At 45.9% G+C, this 21,622-nt stretch overlaps 1 protein-coding gene across 1 annotated transcript in view; it reads right to left on the bottom strand.

The window, feature by feature from the left end:
- HEATR4 (HEAT repeat containing 4) overlaps nucleotides 1-17,733 on the bottom strand; it is a 34,458-nt gene extending 16,725 nt beyond the window's left edge. Inside the window, exons 1-5 of the mRNA XM_056133343.1 lie at nucleotides 16,847-17,733; nucleotides 15,371-15,555; nucleotides 13,963-14,103; nucleotides 8,274-8,471; nucleotides 568-711 (exon numbers count right to left, since the gene is read on the bottom strand). Of these exons, the coding sequence (XP_055989318.1) occupies nucleotides 568-711; nucleotides 8,274-8,471; nucleotides 13,963-14,103; nucleotides 15,371-15,555; nucleotides 16,847-17,733 (1,555 nt within the window). The remainder of the gene's footprint in view (nucleotides 1-567; nucleotides 712-8,273; nucleotides 8,472-13,962; nucleotides 14,104-15,370; nucleotides 15,556-16,846) is intronic.
- Between the last annotated feature and the right edge of the window lie 3,889 nt (nucleotides 17,734-21,622).

Below are 21,622 nucleotides of genomic sequence, written 5' to 3'. Positions count from 1 at the left end.
AGATGGTCCCCCTAACATTGCCAGGAGAAAGTCCCGAGCACTGCCTGGTGTGGCCCAACTTCACTCTCCAAAATAACATAATAAGAATTCATCTTTTGTTTTGGGGCATCACCCATGACATTTAGGGCTTACTCCTGGCTCAGTGTTCAGGGATCACTCCTAGTAGGGTTGGAGGGACCACATGGGGTGCTGGGTATCGCACCCAGGTTAATTACATGCCAGACAAGAACCTTACCTGCTGTAGTATCTCTCTGACCCAAAGAATGTTTTGTTTTTTTCTTTGAGGTGGGGAAGGGTGGCACCCCAGTGGTGCTCTGCGACTACTCCTGGCTCTGTGCTCATGAGTGATCCCTGAAGTGCGCATCCTGAGGAGTCAAACCAGGCTCACAGCCACAACCATAGTCATGTTCCAAGCAAGTGCTTTCCCTTAGCAATAGATATGACTTTCAATCCCATATCTATTGCTAGCAAACTGTGTATATTCACTTATAAAAGCATCTTAAATAAGATTCAACATCTCCAAGAGTGCTCTATGGCTCTGAGTTGTTATATTTTGCTGACTCTCACCTGAGTGCTCCTGGCAGATATTATCCCGGGGCCGTTCTAAGGCCGCCATGGCGCATGTGATGATGGCGTGGACCCGAACGCTACTGTGTAAATCCGCCAGTCTCCTCTGCAAGCTCTTTATTTTCTCATGGCGCCACTCAATGACTGTCCAGGGAGGGAAGAACAGAGAAGCACCTCAGACACTGTGCTGCAGAAATCTCCTTCCCCTGGAGCAATTCAAGCAGCGCTATCGCTCAGAAGAATAAACTTATTTTCTTAGAAATAAGTTCTTAGAGATGTGCTCTCTGGGCTGTGCTCAAAGCTCTACAGAGCTCAGATCGGCATACAAAGGACCCCAGGTTAGATTCCTGGCACTGCATGGCCTCCTGAGCACTGCTGGGTACAATTCCGATGGCCCCCAGCACCAATGGGGAGCTTCAGAATTACAAAAACATCATTTTGGCCACACCAAAATGTGTGATGCTCAGGGCTTACTCCTGGCAGGGCTCAGAGGTATATATGGAGTGTCAGGATCAAACCCAGGTCAGCAGCATGCAAGGCAAATATCTGCTGTACATCATTCCAGCCCCTCAAAAAATATTTTGACTTTTTTTTTCACCCTGCATAAGCCCATGTTCTCTCTATCATCTTTTTTAAAAAATATATTTTATTTTAATTTATTGAATCTTCATGAGATACAGAGTTACAAAGTTGTTTGTGATCGAGTTTCAATTGTACAATGGCCAAGCACACATCCCTTCACCAGTGTCCACTTCCCTCCACCAATGTTCCCAGTTTCTCTCCCATCCCCTAGTCTGCCTTTACAGCAGACACTTTTTTTTTTTTCGTTTCAGGTACTGTGCTTTGCAGCTCTGTTACTGAAAGGGTATCATGCATACCACTTTATCTTCTTTCAGCACCCAGTTCTTGTCCAAGAACTTCCCATGATCATTGTCATAGCGGTCCCTTCTCTGACCAGTTAGGGCAGCCTAACCCCATTGTGGAAAGCTTCTACAACGGACAGTCCTCCTGGTCTTCTCCCCTCATGCCTTTATAAGTAAATGTAGTTCAGTAAAAATTATCTGGCTTCACAAGAAAGGAAGGACGAGTGGAAGAGAAGAAGGGAGAGAGGGAGGGAAGGAAGGAAGAAAAAGTAATTTTTCTTATATTCCATTTACCTCTTGTACAGTTCCCAAGCAAACTTCCCTATCCCCTCCTGTAACCTATCATTTCTTACATAAATAAGTCTTCAGGGCAAGGGCAACAGTACAGTGGGCAGGGCACTTGCCTTGTATTCAGCTGACCTGGGTTCAATCACTGACATCCTACATGAGGCTCCCTGAGTCTCACCAAGAGTAAGTACAATGCCAAGAGTAAGCCCTTAGACCTTTGTACATGACCCCCCCCCCAAAATTAAATAACTCTTCATTGTTGAAATCTGGGAACAAAGGAGTTACAAAACAGATAATGAGGGCTCAAATGTTAACGATGGTTGTCACTGGTTTTCTTACCTTTGAGTTCTCTTCCATATGATTTTTTTGGGGGGTAGGGGGTTGGGTCACATCCAGCAATGTTCAAGGGTTACTACTGGCTTGCACTCAGGAATCACTCCTGATGGTGCTTGGGGAACCATGTGAGTTGCCGGGGATCAAACCTGTGTTGGTTGCATGCAAGGCAAATGTCCTACCTGCTGTACTATCACTCCGGCCCCTCCATATGATTTTCAAGGCCTTCATTTTATTTCTGACTGTTATCTATGCAGGCATAAAACTTTTGAGTCAAGGGGCTGGAGCAATAGCACAGTGGGTAGGGCATTTGCCTTGCACGTGGTCGACCCGGGTTTGATTCTCAGCATCCCATATGGTCCCCCAGAGCACTGCCAGGAGTAATTCCTGAGCACAGAGCCAGGAGTGACCCCTGAGCATTGCCAAGTGAGACCCAAAAAGAAAAAAAAAAACAAAACTTTTGAGTCAAATAGACTCCATCTTGTCTCAAACTGCCAGGATGAGTCTTGTAGGTTAAAAAGTAAGTAGCATGTCTCACTGCTCTATCACAGACTGTAAAAGAACAACCACTTACCAAGTTTCTTCTTTTTTGGAAAGAACTATAGTCTGAAAAAACATAACAGCCTCTCATGGGCTGGGGAGACAGCACAGAGTTAGACATGGGCCTGGCCCAGCCTGATCCTCAGCACCATTTGCCCCCGCTGCAGCTCTGGAGGTCTCTGAGCTTTGTCAAGGCGGCCCCGATGGCCCCTGCTTGGGAATATCACCACCACAAACTCTAAACACTGAGCTAATGCAGGTTAGCGAAACAAGAGATAAAAACACAGAGGAGCATGTTTTATTTAGAAATCAACTAAAAGCTACAAAAGAAATACTAGAAAAAATGTCTGCTTTTATAAACCCAGTAAACTCGGGCGAGTCCACCACTACCACACATTAGACTATTGGGTTTCTTACTTTTGAGGCAATTGCAGGGGTCAGCACAATTCAGAGTGCAATGGAAAAGCCTCCCCTTGGGAAACCACCTTTGTGGCCATGCCAACTAAATGTGACTTCTCCTTATGAGTGTAAAAACAGGGGCCAGAGAGTACAGCAGGTAGGGTGTTTTGCCTAGCATGCAGCCGACCTAGATTCTATCCCTGGCACTCTATATGGTCCCCTGAGCCCACCAGGATTGATTCCTGAGCACCACTGGGAGTGTCCTAAACACACACACACACACACACACACACACACACACACACACACACACACACTCCAAAAAAAGAAAAAAAAAGAAAAGGGAATAAAGAACATTAATACTCTACTCTCTCCTACTGATGGTTAGGAAAGACAGAGAGGGCATTATTAACTGTTATCAAAAAGTCTCACATTGTACTGTTGTTTTTTTTTTTAACTCCTGTTAACTGGAACAAAGTTTCTAAGAAAATGACCTAAGATGAGCACTGTCCAACTCCTTCCCATGCCCTCTCACCTAGAGTACACCTGCCACTTAGTTGGGACATGTTTCATCATTGCTTTTGTCAGATAAATGTTTCCCTTTTGTTGGGCAGATGGAGGGGCAGGCACATCCAGCAACACTCAGTGCTTACTTGTACTGGGCTTGGGAGACCACATGTGGTGCCAGGGATCAAACCTTGATTGGCCGCACACAGGCCAAGTGTCCTATCTGTTGTACTATTTATTCCCCCCATGTAAATATTTTCTTTTTTTTTTTTTTGCTTTTTTGGGTCACACCCGGCGATGCACAGGGGTTACTCCTGGTTCTGCACTCAGGAATCACTCCTGGCAGTGTTCAGGGGGACCATATGGGATGCTGGGAATTGAACCCGGGTTGGCCGCGTGCAAGGCAGACGCCCTACCCACTGTGCTATTGCTCCAGCCCCTGCAAATATTTTCTTAACTATGTTAAGCTTCGATTATTTCTAGGGGAAATGATGGGGCTTCTTTTGAACTTTCAAAATGCACGTTTTTGCATTCTAAACAGGAAAACTATGAACTGATAATTCTTTGAGATTCACTTCTTTTTTTATTTGTTGTTTTTGGGCCTGGCAAGCTACCGAGAGTATCTCGCCCGCATGGCAAAGCCTAGCAAGCTACCCGTGACGTATTCAATATGCCAAACACAGTAACAACACGTCTCATGATGGAAATGTTACTGGGCCCGCTCGAGTAAATCAATGAACAACAGGAGGACAGTGACAGTGACAGTTTTTGGGCCACACGTGGCAATTGCAGGGGTTATTCCTGGCTCTACACTTAGGAATCGCTCCTGGAGGTACAGAGAGGACCGTGTGGGATGCTAGGGATTGAACCCAGGTCAACCATGTCCAAGGCAAAAGCCTTGCCTGCTTTCCCATTGCTCCAGCCCCCTGAGATTCACTTCTTTCTTGTCCTCCTGAGATTCACGTCTTTCTTATTATCATCCCACCTTTGAGAACTAATGACCATCTTCTGAAATGCAAACTTAAGAAATTTCTTATTATGATGGAGGAGAAGAAACTATTTAGAAACTGGACAAATAAGAATGCTTATGTCTTTACAAATTTGTTTTTGTTTTGAAGCCACATACAGCAAAACTCAGGGATTACGCCAGGCTATGCACTCAGGAATTAGTCCTGGGATGCTGGGGATCAAATCCAGGTCTGCCGTGTGTAAGGTAAGTGCCCTACCCACTATACTATCTCTAAAGGCCCTGTCTTTATAAATATTAATAGCGAAAGACTTCAGACAACTGAGAAGATCACCGAAAAGAGTTTAAATGCGCTTGTCCTTTTTTCTTTTTAAAATTAGGGCTTGTTTTGGCAGCACAAATATAGTTGAAATGATACAGAGAAGATTGCTATGTACAAGGAGGATGTGTAAGTTCATAAGTTATATTCCACATCTACAGAAAATAAATAAAATGGCTAAAATTTAAATCAAAGCACTAAGACTTCTGTTTCTATTGATCCCTTTGGATTTTCATATTTTTAAAATATTATATTATATAAAGTAGTATATTACCAAAATTAATTTATAAATGAGTCTTAGTTCTAAATACCTGCTTAAATGATCTTTAAGTATCAGAAAAATAATAGAAAGTAACTGGGGTTATGGTGTCGTCAGCAGGCCAACCTGTACCTGTGAGGCAAGTGCATCAGCAACCTGATGGTGCCTTCATGCTTCCTAATACCCCAAAATTGCCACTGTGCCTATGGCCAGAACCCAACAACTTGGGACCAAGTTTTCCAAGAAATTAAACGGTCAAAAGTTAGGTATGTGGGAGCAACACCCACAAACCACCTCTGGCTCAGCTATATAAGCTCACTTATTGGCATTGTTTTAGAGACCCATAGATAAATATCAAAAGAGATCAAAAGCCACAGTTAATCTCAGACACGCACATAGCTGAACAGACTGGGATAAATCGGAGGGCAGCAGGTTGGCCTGGTGACCCGCCCAAGCAGAGCATCCAACAGCCACTTGCTTCCACAATTCAAAATTGTGGACATTTCCCTGCCTGACTCTACCATCTCAGGATGGACCTCACCAAGATATAATCTGCTGAAAATTCTGCTATGCAGAAATCTCCAGGCTTTCTCAGAGTTGGGGTGGGCTACCTACCCCCACTTCCCAATATACATGGAAGCACTGGCACTCACCTCCAAGAACCAACTCCAGCGCCACCCTGTAAGCTCTACTGCTGGCCTTGCTTCAGAGACCCCTAAATAAATCCCAAAAGAGATCAAAAGCCACAGAAAAGATAGGACCTGTGCATCTACCCCAGGCTGAAAGACTGGGGTAAATTGGAGGGGACTGGATTGGGCTTTGTCCGCCCAAGCAGAGTCCCTGGCACAATCCAAAATCACCGCCACACCTCCAGCCTGACTCTACCATCTCAAGATGGACCTCACCAAGATATAATCTGCTTAAATTTTTGTAATGTGAATCTTAACACACCAAATATTGACATTATTTTAGAGACCCATAGATATATCTCGAAAGAGATCAAAAGCCACAGTTAATCTCGGACACGCACATAGCTGAACAGACTAGGATAAATTGGGGGGGGTTGGCCTGGTGGCCCCCCCAAGCAGAGCCTCAAGCAGCTGCTTGCTTCCACAATCCAAAATCGCACAATAGCCCTGACCCAGAGACACAGTGGCAAGACCTGGAAGGCACCACAGTGCCGGAGCTCTCTCCAGGCCCCATACCAAGCCAATTTCACTGGGACAACCCAGAGCAGGTGTGCTCTCCCCAGCTACTCCAGATGGAATCCCAGTGACCAAGAGCTTCCACAAGCAAGGCCCAGGTATGAGGTTTCGGGACTGACTCTCCAGGCCGCACAGCAGCAGAGGACCCGGGCTGTCCCTCACCGGGTCCCCACCTGCCCAGCAAACTGGCTGTTATTCCCACAATTAGCCTCCAGGCACCATCTTAGCACACCAACAGCCCTGGTTCAGCTCAGAGACTCCCAGTTGAATTCCAAAATGGATTAGTGCCATACAGAAATGTCTCTGAAATTCAACCATTTACAATCTAGAAATTTACATTTACAATTGCAGCCGTGTGAGCTCTCATGATATTTAAAATGAGCAACAGAAAAGAAATTATCTAGCGTCTGCCCCTGGCAGAGAGGCTTGAATGGTGGTGAGAAATTTTGAGCAAGACATAATGCCCAAAATTAGAGAGAGAGCATTGGGGAAATTGTCTGCTACAGAGGCAGGGTGAGGACTGGGATGTAGGTGGTGGAAAATGTGCACTGGTGGAGGGATGGGTGTTTCATCATTGTATGCCTAAATCTCGAATAGGAAAGCTTTGTAACTATCTCATGGTGATACAATTAAAACAAAACAAAAAAAGTAATGTGGAGTTCATGTCCAATTCAATCAGCTTAATCAGTGGCTGAACAAATAGCAGTACTCCTACACAGCGGGTAGGGCGTTTGCCTTGCACACAGCCGACCCAGGTTCGATTCCTAGCATCCCATATGGTCCCCTGAGCCCTGCCAGGAGTGATTCCTGAGTGCATGAACCAGGAGTAACCCCTGTGCATTGCTGGGTGTGTCCCAAAAAGCAAAAATAATAAATAAATAAATAATACAAATAATAATATGGGGTTAGAGCGATAGCATAGTGGGTAGGGCGTTTGCTTTGCACGCGGCCGACCCGGGTCTCATTCCCAGCATGCCATATGGTCCCCTGAGCACTGCCAGGAGTGATTCCTGAGTGCAGAGCCAGGAGTAACCCATGTACCTTGCCGGGTGTGACCCAAAAAGCAAAAAATAAATAATAATAAGAAATAAGAAAAACAAAGAAAGTAACTTCATTGTCTGTCTAGATAACATGGTCTAACTGACTTAAATTTAATGGTTTAAGACCACTATGTTGTAGAATTGTAATATTAAGTATAACACCTATTTCTATTTCCTGAAATACTATTTGTAACTAATGTCAAGAGACAACAGAGGAGGAAATACCCTAAAAAAATCTTCATGTGTGTTGGTCACAGCCACCTGTGCTTTTGGACTATTTCTGGCTCTGTGCTCAGTAATTGTTGGGGTCTCAGCAGCCAGCCTGAGACTTTGACCAAATCCCCTGCCCCTGAAAGCAAGAGCCAGCCCTGATCACAGGGGCCCAGGGGCTTGCTCCAGCACTCCCCACACGGGGGCAATCTGGTTGAGGATGAGGGATGTTAACAGATACCATTTGCCTGAGCTGATACACCCAGTTCAGAGAGCTGGATGTGTAAATCACTAACATCTGCACTGAGCCTGAGGAGGTCAATGTGATACACGTGGACTGCACCCTGAAATGTATGTATAAAAAACCCTCTGTGAGAGCTAATAAAGGCATTGCTGATGGACCACCAGCTTTTCCCCCTCTGTGTGGTTCTTTCTCTGAGGCGGCTGGAGTCCGTGGTGCGCAGAGGGCCAGGGCAGAGGCTTTTCTCTTACCCACTCCCTGTCCTATAGGGAATAAGTCCAGCAACTCTGGGGGATTTACTACAGTGTGCCGGAGTCAATTGGCCAGGACCCCGACAAGTAGTGATCCTTAGGAATGCACAGGGGACCATATGTAGTGTCAGGGATTCAAACCAGGGTCAGTGGGATGCAAGTGCTTTATCTCCAGTATATTCTTTCTGGCCCCACAGGAGTGGGTCTTCAAAGATTGAAAGCATTAGTGTAAAGTCAGACCCTTCCCCCTCACAAATAATTATCCCAGGACCCCCTTAACTCACTCAGAGCCCAGTCAGTTATCCATTCCTGCAGTATTTTCCGCATAGTCTCGCGTTTCCAGCTCATATGCTCCTTCAGCAGTTGGCATAGATCCTGCAACTTAGGCTTGGTGAGTGCATCTGCCTCCCCACTTTTCAGCAGCTCCTTGACTCGGATGGGCAGACCGGTCCAGCGCCTGGCTCCTTTCACAGGTTTACAAGCTGTACAGTGGGACAGTGGGAGGTTTCACCCCATATTCCCTAGGAACAGTACATCCCTTTCCTGGTAAATGCCAGCACTTTTTGCTTGTTTTGTTTTGGAGCCAAACCCAGCAGTGCTCAGGGTTTACTCCTGACAAGCTTGGGGGATCATCTGGGGTGCCAGGGGTTGAACCCAGGTTGGCTGCATAAGACAAGCACCCTGCCTGCTCTGGCTTCAAACACCAGCACTAAACCAAACTCCTGAGAGTGAACTTATAGAGAAAGCCTAGTAGTGGGAAAGAGTTCTGAGGGGTGAAAAATGGACATAGCTGCAGACCTTTTATAAGATTAGTAAATCTTTGAGAACACAAATATGTGTGTATGTAACAAGATTTGCTCATAGAATTGAATATTTGATGTGCTGCAATTTGGAGGGTAACTGGCTATTACTTTTTCTTCTTTTTTTTTTAAAAGAGAAGCAAGATAGGTTTTATAGACTGAAGCTTACATAGAAAGAAGTGGGGGGTGGGCTAAACAATAGCACAGTGGGTAGGGTGTTTGCCTTGCACGCGGCTGACCTGGGTTCAATTCCCAGCATCCCATATGGTCCCCTGAGCACCACAGGAGTAGTTCCTGAGTGCAGAGTCAGGAGTAACCCCTGTGCATCTCTGGGTGTGACCCAAAAAACAAAAATAAATAAACAAATAAATAAAAAAGAAAGAAGTGAGGAAAGAGAAAGAAAGTACATGTTTAAGAGAGAATATGGATTTCTCCAGAATAGAAGAAGCCAGCCAAGAAGCAGAAACAAGATAAGTGAGTGAGATTTATAATCAAGGGAGAACAGAGGCTTAAAGAACAAGCCTGACCATTAGTTCTTTTTTTTTTTGGACATTAGTTCTTAATGTATTAAATATGCTTTCTTTTAAACATTTTTTAATTTGGGGAGAAGGACTAGTGCTATAAATGATAAAATTTTAAAGATTTTCAAAAACTCATAATTTCCTAATTATGAAAAATACAGTTAGAAATTTGAGAATAGGAGAAAATGTTATATAGTTACATTTAGTTATAGCACTGTCCTCCCGTTGTTCATCGATTTGCTCGAGCAGGCACCAGTAACATCTCCATTGTGAGACTTCTTGTTACTGTTGTTGGCATTTTGAATACACCACGGAGAGCTTGCCAGGCTCTGCCGAGTGAGCAGGATACTCTCGGTAGCTTGCCGGGCTCTCCAAGGGGGATAGAGCAATCGAACCCAGATCGGCTGCATGCAATGCAAACGCCCTCCCCGCTGTGCTATGGCTCCAGCCCACATTTAGTTATAATAAAAAGAACTATAGTTATTTTCTAACTTTCTTGTTTTTTCCTAGTGTCAGGCAAATTCAGAAAGCCCCAGAGAAGTACTTATATGGAGAAAGAGTAGGCAAGCATATAAAAACATTTTCAGATTTCTATAGTTCTAATCTCTCACCATCAATGACCTGTTTCTTCCATTCTAACTCCATCAAATTTAGATTTGTACGAATGAGCCCTTTTCTTGGAAGGAGGAGGGAAGTGCCATTTCTTTCATTCTATTGTGGGCCGGGTGGTGGTGGGGACCCCCGCGGATATTTGGCCAGAGTTGCTCAAGCCCTGTGGTTTCCTAGGGCTACCCGGGCCATTCCAGTGTTGGTAGGGACAGGAAGTACATAAAGGCTATACCCAGTAGTGCTTGGTGACTGCAGGGCTACCTTCAGTGACACTCCGGAGACACTTGCGAGGGATCAAATGCGGTAGACTGTATGCAAGACCCACAACCAACCCCTGAATTCTCTCTTCACCCCACTAATTTCTTTGAACATAAGGAGAACCCTGGAACACTTGCCTGCTGATACAGAAGATAACTTCCAAATCCTCCTCCTCCTGCAGGAAAGAGCTCAGGGGTGAAGTGAATGCTTCCCACAGCTGAAGTCAATCCCTGCCACCACACTTGGGTTCCTTTGTCAGAAGATGCATCCCCCCACCCCCAATTCCTGAGGCCCACTTCAAATCTCTCCTGAGCAAGTAAGAATTTGTTGAACTTACTTCCTTTTTCCTGTAACTCCCCCAGGCACCTGGGGGTTAAAGTGAACATATCAATTGGGGCTGGATAGCACAGTGAGTAAATTGCTTGCTTTGCATGAGGCTAACTGGGATTCAATCCCTGGCACCCCATATAAGTCTCTTGAGTACTGCAAGCAGTGATTCCTAGGTGCAAAGCCAGGAATAACCCCTAAGGATTTTTAGGTGAGACTCCCAAACAGACAAACAAACAAAATAATGCATCAATATAAAATGTAACTTCTGGGAACAAACACAGAAAGCCACCAACACTGACTTTACTTCCAGCAATCTAAGCTAGAGCCCCAGAGAAACATCTGCTAGCCAATTTCCACATGAACGCCATCTACTGGAAGCACGCAAGGAAACCACCTTCTGGTTTTCTCTACAACAAAAGGCACAGTAGGCACAGGAATGAAACCTATCTTTGTGACTTTTGTCATAAAACCAGAGTTAACAGATAAAGATTGTAATGATGATCTGTGCATAACAGGTGTTGTATCATGATCTGGAGTAAAATAGAAGCTATAGAGTAATAAATACACTTTTCATCTTGAGAATTTTCATTCTAGATTTTTGTCTTGTTTTGATTTGGAGCTGGAGGTCATTCCCTGGTGGCACTTGGGGACCCTTCAGTGCTGGGATAGAACCCAGGGCTTCTGTCTATAAAGCGTATGCTCCAGCCCTTACTGAAAATTCTAGTCTGAATATTCTCATTATTAAAAATAAAAATATCATCTAAATTTCAATTTAGTCAAAAGGGAGAGAAGGGCCAGAGAGAGAGAGAGAGAGAGAGAGACAGAGATAGAGACAGAGACAGAGACAGAGAGACAGAGAGAGACAGAGAGACAGAGAGACAGAGCGAGAGAGAGAGAAACAGAGAGAGAAACAGAGACAGAGAGAGAAAGAGAGAGTGTGTGTGTGTACAGGAATTAAGGCACTTGCCTTGTAGGCAGCTGGCCCAGGTCAATTCCCAGCATTGCCAGGAGTGATCCCTGAGCACAGTCAGGAGGAAACTCTTGAGAACCACCAGGTATGGCCCAAACACACCCCACTAAGAGAGAGAGAGAGAGAGAGAGAGAGAGAGAGAGAGAGAGAGAGAGAATAAATAAAAAAAATTTTTTTCCTATTTTTCCAGGTTCTTTTATATTTAGTATTTCCCACTCACTTATTATTTTTGCTGTGCTGGTTATCAAACCCAGGGCTCTCAAGTACATGAAAGATATGTACCATACCTTGAACCCCTGAAAAATGTTTTCTAAGATGAAATGATGAATAAAATGGCTATAATAAGGTATCTGTATATTATTATTCTGACTTTACTTCCTTTGGATCAATTCCAAATATCTTTTTAAGACAAAGCATGATGTGGAAACCCTCTAGTATCTGATTGCTGAGTGATCTGAGTTCTTGCAAAGCAAGTAAGAAGGATGAAGCTTTCAAGAATGCAGTATGGAATGCAAAGAGATAGTACAGCGAGGAGGGCACTTGACTTGCACACAATTGGCCTGGGTTCAATCCCTAGCACCCCATATGGTCCCCTGAACACCACTGGGAGTGATTCCTGAGTAATGAGCCAGGAATAGAGCCTGAGCATCATATAGTATGGCCCAAAAACAAACCAAACTAACCAAAAAGAATGCAGTTGGATGCTCAGGGAGCAAAAGCTTCCTTATAAGAGGTTTTGGTGACATCGAATTTACACACTGTAAATTCATCCTTTTAAAGAACATACAATTCAGTGCCTGAGGTAGTATAGGAGGTATGGTGCTTGCCTTGCATGTGACCAACCCAGTTTGATCCCCAGAACATCATATGGGGACTTCTGAGCACTGCAAGAAGTGACCTCTGAGCACAGAGTCAGGAGTAGCCCCTGAGCACTAGTGACTGGGTATGCCCAAGAAACAAAATACATTCAAGTTAGTAGCTTTCAATTTGCTCAGAGAGTTGCCCAACTATCATGGAACTATAATTTTAGAATATTTTAAATCATTCCATATCTTTTTATTCCTTTTTCCGGCAACCACAATCAACTTTGTCTTGTTCTCAAGAGCTGCCTGTTCTCAGAGGCAAGGATGGGGAAGTTGTGTACTAACAGTCATGCCTTGAGTGTGTGTAGTATTCAATGATTTATAAAACATTCATGAAAGTCACCAAAGCTGTGATACTGTCATAAAATCAGTATCACAAAAGTGTCTCAATGTGGAAATGATTTATGGCTCTGTTTTAATGAAGTTATTAAAGCCCCAAAAGATGACTTGCCAATACTGAATCCAGGACTTTGTTGGGGTGTGGTATGGAGGAATGGTGAGGAAAGGGGCTCTCTCCACTGCATTATATTGGTGCTCCCTCAACACAGAGGAGGCGCATGAGTTTGGAAGAAGCAGCCCATATTTGTTTTTGCTAGCATCTCCTCTGCAGTGGACTAGCACAAGAGACAGGCTTGGGCTGGTGGGAAAAGAAGGGAAACAACTACTATTAATTTCTTCACCTCTGGCACGGCCTATCTGAACAGTGACAACAAGAAGAAAAGAGTGGTGGAAATGGGAGACATAAGATCTGGGAGGAAACGCTTTTTATTCCATAAGCTCATTTGTGGGCCTCCTCCCTTCCTTCTCTCTAATCTGCAGATGAAGAATGATGTCCTTGTAAAACAGAAACATACACAGAGCCTGAGACAAATAAAGGCCGAAGAATGGAGTGGGAGGGGAGAGCCAGTGGAGGACAAAGGTCAGAGTGCATGTCCATTAAGGTTTGGCTCTCCTTTCTCTGGAAACAAGGATGATATCTGCCTTACTGATAACTAAGGGCCCTAAGCCACTTGGTTAGGTCTAAATTTTATCTGATTTAAACTGAATGGATTGGGGCTAGAGTGGTAGCACAGGGCAGGGCGTTTGCCTTGCACACAGCTGACCCAAGTTGATTCCCAGCATCCCATATGGTCCCCCAAGCCACCGTCAGGAGTGATTCCTGAGTGCAGAGTAAGGAGTAAGTCCTGAGCATTGCCGGGTGTGACCCAAAAAGCAAAAATATAAATAAGTAAAAATAAAAAGTATCATTAAACTGAATGGATACTCTACAAAGGCCCTTCCTAGTTGCAGTTAGTGCTTTATAACCGTATGAAGTGCTTTTCAGATGGTGAGAAAGGATTCCCCTAGATGCTGATGGTACCCCAGTCTTTAAAAAAAGGGGACTTAAAGAAATAGCCACTGGGGCTGGATTGATAGCACAGCGGGTAGGGCATTTGCCTGTCACGTGGCCAACCCAGGTTCAAGTCCCAGCATCCCATATGGTTCCCAAGCACTGCCACAAGTAATTCCTGAGTGCAGAACCAGGATTAATCCCTGAGCATCGCTGGCGTAACCCAAAAAGAAAAGAAAGAAAAAAAATATCCACACTCATCATTAGCCCCCATTGCCAGGTGTCTGCTTACGTGCTTCAGGGACTTGCTCAAAAGTCCACCGACATGGGGACTGAGGAAAGATCTCACATAATTGTTTGTTGTACAGACTGCGGTTTTCCAGGAGTATTTGGCTTCTCTTTGCACCAATTGGATGGATAATCTTCACTTTATCTGGGAACAGATAAAGAAATCAGGAATTCCCCAGGACCTCCTTCCTCTCTTCCTAAATTTTCAATAACTAGATTTCCAATAGTCTTTGCCCTACTCTAAACCCTTAGTTGGGGGTAGGGGTTTGGGTACAGGTATGCTAGGTGTGGGGGAACGTGCAGTGGAGATGTCAGCTGCTTGTAAATATGAGCTGGTGGCTTCCTAGAAACCTGAAACATCCATCTGAAAAGTTGGATACTAGTAAAAGGGTACCTAATTCATTTCTGATTAGTCCAAAATACTTTGTTATAATTTTGGTAAACACCTGAAGAAGACTTTCAGTAACAAGTTGGGTGTAGGAGAGAATAAACAGCAGATCTGTACCATGCATCCTGGGGAACAGGCATGTAAAGAGTAACAGGACAAGTGTGTGTGTGTGTGTGTGTGTGTGTGTGTGTGTGTGTGTGTGGCAGGGGTGTTTGGAGGATGAGTCTCAGGGATGGTAATCACCATTCACTGAGTGTTAGGCAAGAAGCATTGCATGATATGCTTTCCTGTCTTTCCTGTCTGTTCTTGGAGTGCATTTTGGTTAATATTATTTTACAAATAAAATGAATAAGGCTCAGAGGTATCACTCATGGAGGTTTAGCTGAAAGGATTTAAATCTAGATCTCCGTGAATCCAAAGTCTAAGATTTTTCCACCACAGCCCTTGAGGGGGATTACCAGGGCATGTGAGGAGGGAGGATGCAGAGCAGCTGACTTCTTTTCCAAGTCTTGTTGCTCCCAAGTGTTGTATTCTTTACAATTCCATATTTCACCATCTCCTTACTAAAAGGGAGGGGTAGACGCTGGAGCAATAGCACAGCGGGTAGGGCGTTTGCCTTGCACGCAGCTGACCCGGGTTCAATCCCCAGCATCCTATATGGACCCCCAAGCACTGCCAGGAGTAATTCCTGAGTCCATGACCCAGGAGTAACCTCTGTACATCTCTGGGTGTGACTCAAAAAGCAATAAATAAATAAATAAATAAATAAATAAATAAAAGGGAGGGGTAGAGAAAGGGGAGGGGAGTGGAGAACATTTTCTGCCTCCTCAGATGCTGTCCTGTTCCCCTGCTCCCTCCCCACTCCCAGACATCCATGCTATTGACTGGGTGGCACTGCAAGAACGTTCAAGTCATTTAAACCTGCACACCCATGACCATTTCAATCCCCAACCACTTTCTACCTCCCCGTTCCAGATCTACTGGTGGTCACCCCGCTCCTAACTTGGGCCCTGGTTCTGTTTACCTAAGTAAATCTCCTGTTCAAAGGCGTTGTCTGTGGCAAAAGAAAACTTTCCAGCTCCGGGAGTCACTGGTAGGTAATAGCTCTGGTCTGAGAAGTGTAAGGTGCCTCTCTGTTGGTTAATTTCATCAGTTGTCTTATTCTCGAAAATTTCATCTCTCTGCTCTTGGGGCAAGATTTTGGGCAATCTTGGAAGGAACAAGAAAGTGAGAGAAAGGCAAGGGAAGAGAGGGACACCCCTCTTTTACTGTAAGCTCAGCAAAACACATCTGAGCATCTAAAGACTATCCATGTTACTCTCGTGGTGTCTCTGCCAGGGTGCCAAATGAATATGGAGCTGCCAGATGGTCTCCCTCCAGTCCCCTTTCCTGTCCCCTCCAGCCACACCTAGAAGTGCGGGGGTGGGGGGGGGGGCGGGACTCCAGAGCGGTCATGCTCCCTGCATTGGGTCGTGGTCCTTTCCTTAATACTGTGTCTTTAAGGGTCGTGAGGATTCAGGGAAGGGAACCAGCCACCTGCATGACCTCGCTCTATCCTGTATGTGACTACTTAAGGTCAGTGTATGGTTAGCTGCCTCTAAATGACAGGTCTCTGTACAACCCAGGTTCAGTCCCCAGGACCACATATGGTCCCCCAAGCCCCACCAGGAGTGATTCCTGAGCACAGAATTAGAAGTAAGCCCTGCTCAACTGCAAGGTTGACCCAAACAAACAAAGGATAAGCCTTCTTAACGTGGTCTTCTCAGCAATTGGCAGTCTAATGGGGTGTAATTTATCTCTGTCCAATGAATGAACAAATAAACGGATTCCCACTTGTTATTTTGTTCACTTTGGGAAACCACAGAGGTCTCTCCTTAGCTATGAATGAGAAGGAAGCAATGGGAGAGAAGTGAGGGGATTCTCTCCTGCTAGGCTTCCTGTTCTGTCAGTCTCTGCCATTCTGGCTCCTTATTCAAAGTCAGGTAGGTCCTAAATCTCAGAACCGGGAGATCTCTGTCTGGGAGCAGTAATTGGAAAGGAATGGGACCAGGGGAATAATGCAGTCCTCTGGCAAAGGCCCAAGACCAGTTCCTTTAAAGGCAGTGGTTCTTGCCCAAGCAATTTTGCTCCTCCAGGGAACTGTCTGGAAACTCCTTTGGTTATAGTCACTGGAGGGTGCTTCTGGAGTGGGAGTCTATTTAAAGTCTGGCCATGGGCATAGCAGAGCAGCTGAGCCACCTGCTTTAAGGAGATCCTTGAGGGATGAGGGGCAGGTGGTCAAGCATAGGAGGTTCACCGGATGGGACATTCTGACATGGGGACCCATGAGGGAGGCCCCGAACGGAAGCCAGGGCTGTTTCAAAGTGTGTGGAACCCACCGGCAGGGGAGACAGCACAGCAGGTAAGGTGCTTGCCTTTCGAGCAGCCCCTGAGCACCGCCAGGAGCGATTCCTGAGTGCAGAGCCAGGAGTCACCCCAGAGAGGCCGCTGTTCAGCCTACCTGTAATACATAGAAAGCGTCATGTCTGGTTCCTTTTCCTCCACGACGATCGGACTGGGAGGTGGGGTCTCAAATTCCGCCATCTCTTCCTTCTCCAGCTGTTCCAGGAGCTTCAGCTGACTCTCAGAGGTGAGCTCGTCACGGATGTGGCTCCAGTCGTACTGATGACGCAGGAAACTCTGCCACTTGCTGGTGGGGACCCCGGCCTTCTGAGGGCGCTTGCTGAGGATCCAGCGGGCGGTGCGCTTGTTCAGCTTCTCCAGCACCAGGTTCTCCCAGAATTTGGTGCTCCCCTCCGAGGGCGCCATCCAGCTCTCCTGCTGCTCCAGGCTCGGATCCTCGAAATCCTGCCTGCGCAGTGTGGCGCCGAGAGATGGGCTGGGGTCTGGCGGCCGTGGGGCCAGCACGACCTCGGGCCGGGTTTTCCGCTGCAGCCTCTTGTATCTGGCCACTCTCCGGGACCGCACGGCTGGGACGATGCGCCTCCCCGAGGCGCCCTCGACAACCGGGTGCTCAGACATCCCCAGGCTGGGGCATCGGCAGGGGCCAGTCGTGGCGCGGAGCGGCGGGCCGACGTGGAATGGGTGCGCGTGGTACAGGTGCCCGAAGTGGCACTGCTGGTAGGGGATGCTGGCCACGCCGCGCTGCGCCACCACGTCGGGCGCGAAGGTCAGCTCGGCGGCCGCGCGCTGCAGGTACTGCTCCCGCAGGTGATCCTTGTGCTGCGGGCTGAACTGGAAGACGGGCGGCGCGGGGGGGACGGCGGTGCCCCGCGCCACGGTTTGGGGTCGGACGTGGAAGAAGCTCATCCCCCATTTCAGCCGCGGCTGGAGCCACCGAGGGTAGCGGCGGGAGAAGAAGGTCGTTTTCTGAGGAGGATTCGTCATCGCTGGGCCGCACCACGGGGACCTGGGGGATGGAGCAGCGGGAGCGCTGGCCTGGGGGGCACTGGGAATCCAAAGGCGCACGGGGAGAAGGTGGGAGGGTGGTGGGAGGTGCACGGGGGAGGGTAAGGGAAGCCAAAAGCCCAAGGAAAGGAAGTGGAGGGCCATGCCAGAGTTCTTCATCAGACCCTTGCTTTTAGCCTCGCGCTTGTCCCTGAAGCCTAGCCCTGTTCCCTCGTGAAGGATGACTACAGAACCGCGCGCTTCCAGTTTCCTCCTGCTTTCTCTTCTACTGTGTTCAAAAGACTCACAGCCCAAAGCCCAGACAACCCAACCTGGCAGTTCAGGGTTCTCCATGGGTGTGACCCCAATTTATGATACCCCCACCACACCCCACTACACCTCACCAATGTAACCCCTCAAGCCTTTTAGCCTCCCTCCACTTAATGGTGCTTCCATCTATGTGCTCTATTGGGTGGAGGGAAGACCCAAATTCTAGTAATTCTCAATTCCCAGCTATTCCCTAACTCACTCCTTTTCTCTATCTTATAGAGAAAAGTGCCACACTGGTGCTCAGGGTCCTGGGGTCACCTCCAGCAGTGCTGAGTGTGGAAATCCACATGGTGCCAAGGATCAAACTCAGGGCTTTGGACACGCTAGGCATATGCTTTGCCAGTTGAGCCACATCCCCAGCCCCTTCATGATTCTTTTCCTCTTTCTCTCTGATACCAGTGATCAAGACAGCCTTCCCTTCTTAACATCTATCACAGTATCTTCTCCCCTTGAGCCCAAGTTATTTCAATATTCCGGGTTTCAAACCTGACCTCATGATGTATTTCATTTTTCTAAGAACCAGCTTTCATCTAGATGTCATTAAGCTGAAATAAATGTTTTGGAAATAAATGGAGAACTGGCCAAAATGTTGTAAGGTTTTGCCAAAAGAATGCAGATTTTTTGGTTCAGAATCCACTCTTCCCAGACATGCTGCCTTGGATCAATGATTCACTCTCCCTGATTTGCCTCAGGTTGCCAATCTGAAGATAGTCTGATACTTGTTCTAATTTATTATTGCTATAAAGATCAAAATTAGGGCATATGCATGCAAGTTCTTTGCAAGTTGGAAAGAAAGTATTAGATAATTGTGAGGTTTTGTTATTATTATTGACTTACCACTGGGCCATAGAAGAGTGCCCATTCACAGGTGTGAAAAGGTCAAAAACCACTGACCTGACCAATGCAGCTAGAGGGCAAGTTGTGTTTTGGAGCTTTTTGTTTATTTCTTTTGGGGCCACTCCCTGCAGTGCTCAGAGCTTACTCATGGTTCTATGCTCAAGAGTCACTACTGGAGGGCTTGGTGGACCATATGGGATGCTGTAGATTGAATCTGGGTCAGCCACATGCAACGCAAACACCCTACCCACTGTACTATTGCTCTAGCCCCTAGAAGGCAAATTTTTTTAGTATCACTGTTATATACACTTAGGGAATGATTTAGAGATATTGGTGTCCTCAGTAATTACCAAAAAGATATATAGGTAGAAAAGAGAAAGAAAAGATACAGAGTGAGGAAGAGAGAGTTTAGAGCATCTATATTATCAAACATAAATATTACCTTTACCAACAACAAACAGTCCTTAAAAACTAAAACCATGTGCCAGAGAGTTAGAATAGCATGCAGGGTGCTTGCCCTGCACACACTGATATGGGTTCGATTCCCTGGCACCCTATATACATCACCACGACCTGGTCAACCCGGGTTTGATTCCTTCACCCCTCTCAGAGAGCCTGGCAAGCTACCGAGAGTATCTCACCTGCACAGCACAAGCCTGGCATGATGTATTCGATGTGACAAACACAGTAACAATGGGGGGACAGTGCTACAGTGCTACAGAACAGGGAAAGCCTTAAGCACTTGCTGGCTCTGGCCCCAAAACCACACCAAGCAAGTAAACAACTAAAAGCAAAGGGCAGGGCTGTACGCTATAGCACAGCTGATAGGGCACTTGCCTTGTGCGTGGCAACCAGGGTTCAAGTCCCAGAATCCCATATGGTCCCTTGAGCAACACCAGGAGTGATTACTTAGTGCAGAGTAAACCTTGAGCATCGACAGATGCGGCCCCCAAAAGAAGAAAATAAATAAAAGCAAGGGAGCAGGTGTAGAGGGCTTTTGCGCCCTGACTAATAGCAGAAGACTAAGTGGCTCCCATAGATATTCAACCCTGGCATAACTGCAGACCAAGCCTTCGAGTTTAGTACACAGTCCCAATATACCTCTGTACTTCTAGAACTTGACTGAACAAGCAAGAGTGGGGTGGAAGGGTTAGACCACATGCCTCAGGTTAAAACCTAATAGAGGAAGCCAGACTCAAAATGGGTGATATTCCAGAGGTTCAAAACATGCAGTTCTCCTCTTCTCCACCCCAGTCCCAGTCCTCTCCTTTATTCTGCAGAAATAGTTGAGTAGAAAAATGAGTAATAACTTGTCTTGTTTCTCAGGGCTATCCGAGGCTCTGCACTCAGGAATGACTCCTGGCAGTGCTCAAGTGACCAATGTGGTGTTGGGGGTTCAAATCAGGATCTGAACGATGACAGGAAAGCACTAAACCTGTGTACCATCATTCTGGCCCCTTTATTGTTAAAGCAGTAGGAAGTGCCCAGGAAAAAAAAGGCCAAAAAGCAACAAAATTTAGCAGAGTATCTTCTGAAAGCTGTAAAAAGAAAAAAAAAAGTAATATATTCTCACCTTCACACACAGATTTGAAGTTCTGAGGAAGGGCCCCAGAGGGGGACTTCTGGGACAGTGTTAGACGAGGTTAAAGGATCTACACCAAGACCTTGAAGGAGTACGTCAAATGCAGATTCCTGTGTCACATGTTCCAAAATACTGATTCCATGGACTGCAATGGAGCCTAGAAATCTTCATTTTAACAAGGTCTCAGAGAAGACCTGTAAGGTATGTGTGGGATATATGAAAGAAGCATGATGCCAAGAGGTGTCAGGAGACACTGCCTTTGACCCTGACTTCTTTCAAATTCTCTCATGGGCCTCTTTCTCATCAGAAATTTCCTTTTATTTCCCCCTTGGCTTTCTTTTTTTTTTTTCTTTAATTTTTTGACAATGTGCTGGACCCCCTTAGCTTTCTAATCTCTATTCCTTGCTGTACACTCACACCAATATCCAATATTCTCTTGACTCCTGGAACTATTCTAGAAACCATTAGATGAGATGTCCAGTTAGTTTATCTTACAGATTAAAAAACTTAGACTCAGAGAGGAGAAAGATCTAAGACCACTAAGATTAAGATCAGGAATATACATACACATACACATACACACACACACACACACACACACGGGGTGGGGGGAGAAAGAGAGAGAGAGAGAGAGAGAGAGAGAGAGAGAGAGAGAGAACACAGGGAATTAGGACACATGCCTTAGACACAACCAGCACCAGACAGTCCCCAGAACACAGCAGGTTGTAGTTTCTTCAGGGAGGCTCTTGAGAACCACAGAGGGGTCCCAGGTAATAACAGGCACCACAAGACTCAGGCAGTACCATATCCCTGGGCTTCCCATTGAATTGCTGGTCACTGAGGATTGCCAGAAATGACCAAAGGGCTCCCTGAGCTCCTCTTGGGACATTGCCCCAAAAAAGACAACTAAGATCACAGTACTAGTTAATAACTTGAAACAATAGTGACCTTTTGAACACAATTCAAAATTTTTCAATATTGAGTGTCATCAATCAGTGAATGCTAAAAAAACAGATCTGATAAAAAAAAAAAACCAAACTAAATGAAAACAAAAAACCTGCTAGGAAAGCAGCAGTGTTTTGAAATTACCTTCCAAATTACCTTCAGAGGTAATCTTCTCTGAGACAGTCTTCAAAGGGA

This window comes from Sorex fumeus, unplaced genomic scaffold (assembly GCF_029834395.1).
Source record: "Sorex fumeus unplaced genomic scaffold, SorFum_2.1 ptg000098l, whole genome shotgun sequence".
In the NCBI taxonomy this organism is placed as follows: domain Eukaryota; kingdom Metazoa; phylum Chordata; class Mammalia; order Eulipotyphla; family Soricidae; genus Sorex; species Sorex fumeus.
Note: the sequence above shows the minus strand (reverse complement) of the source record. Positions and strands in the feature narration are given on the sequence as shown.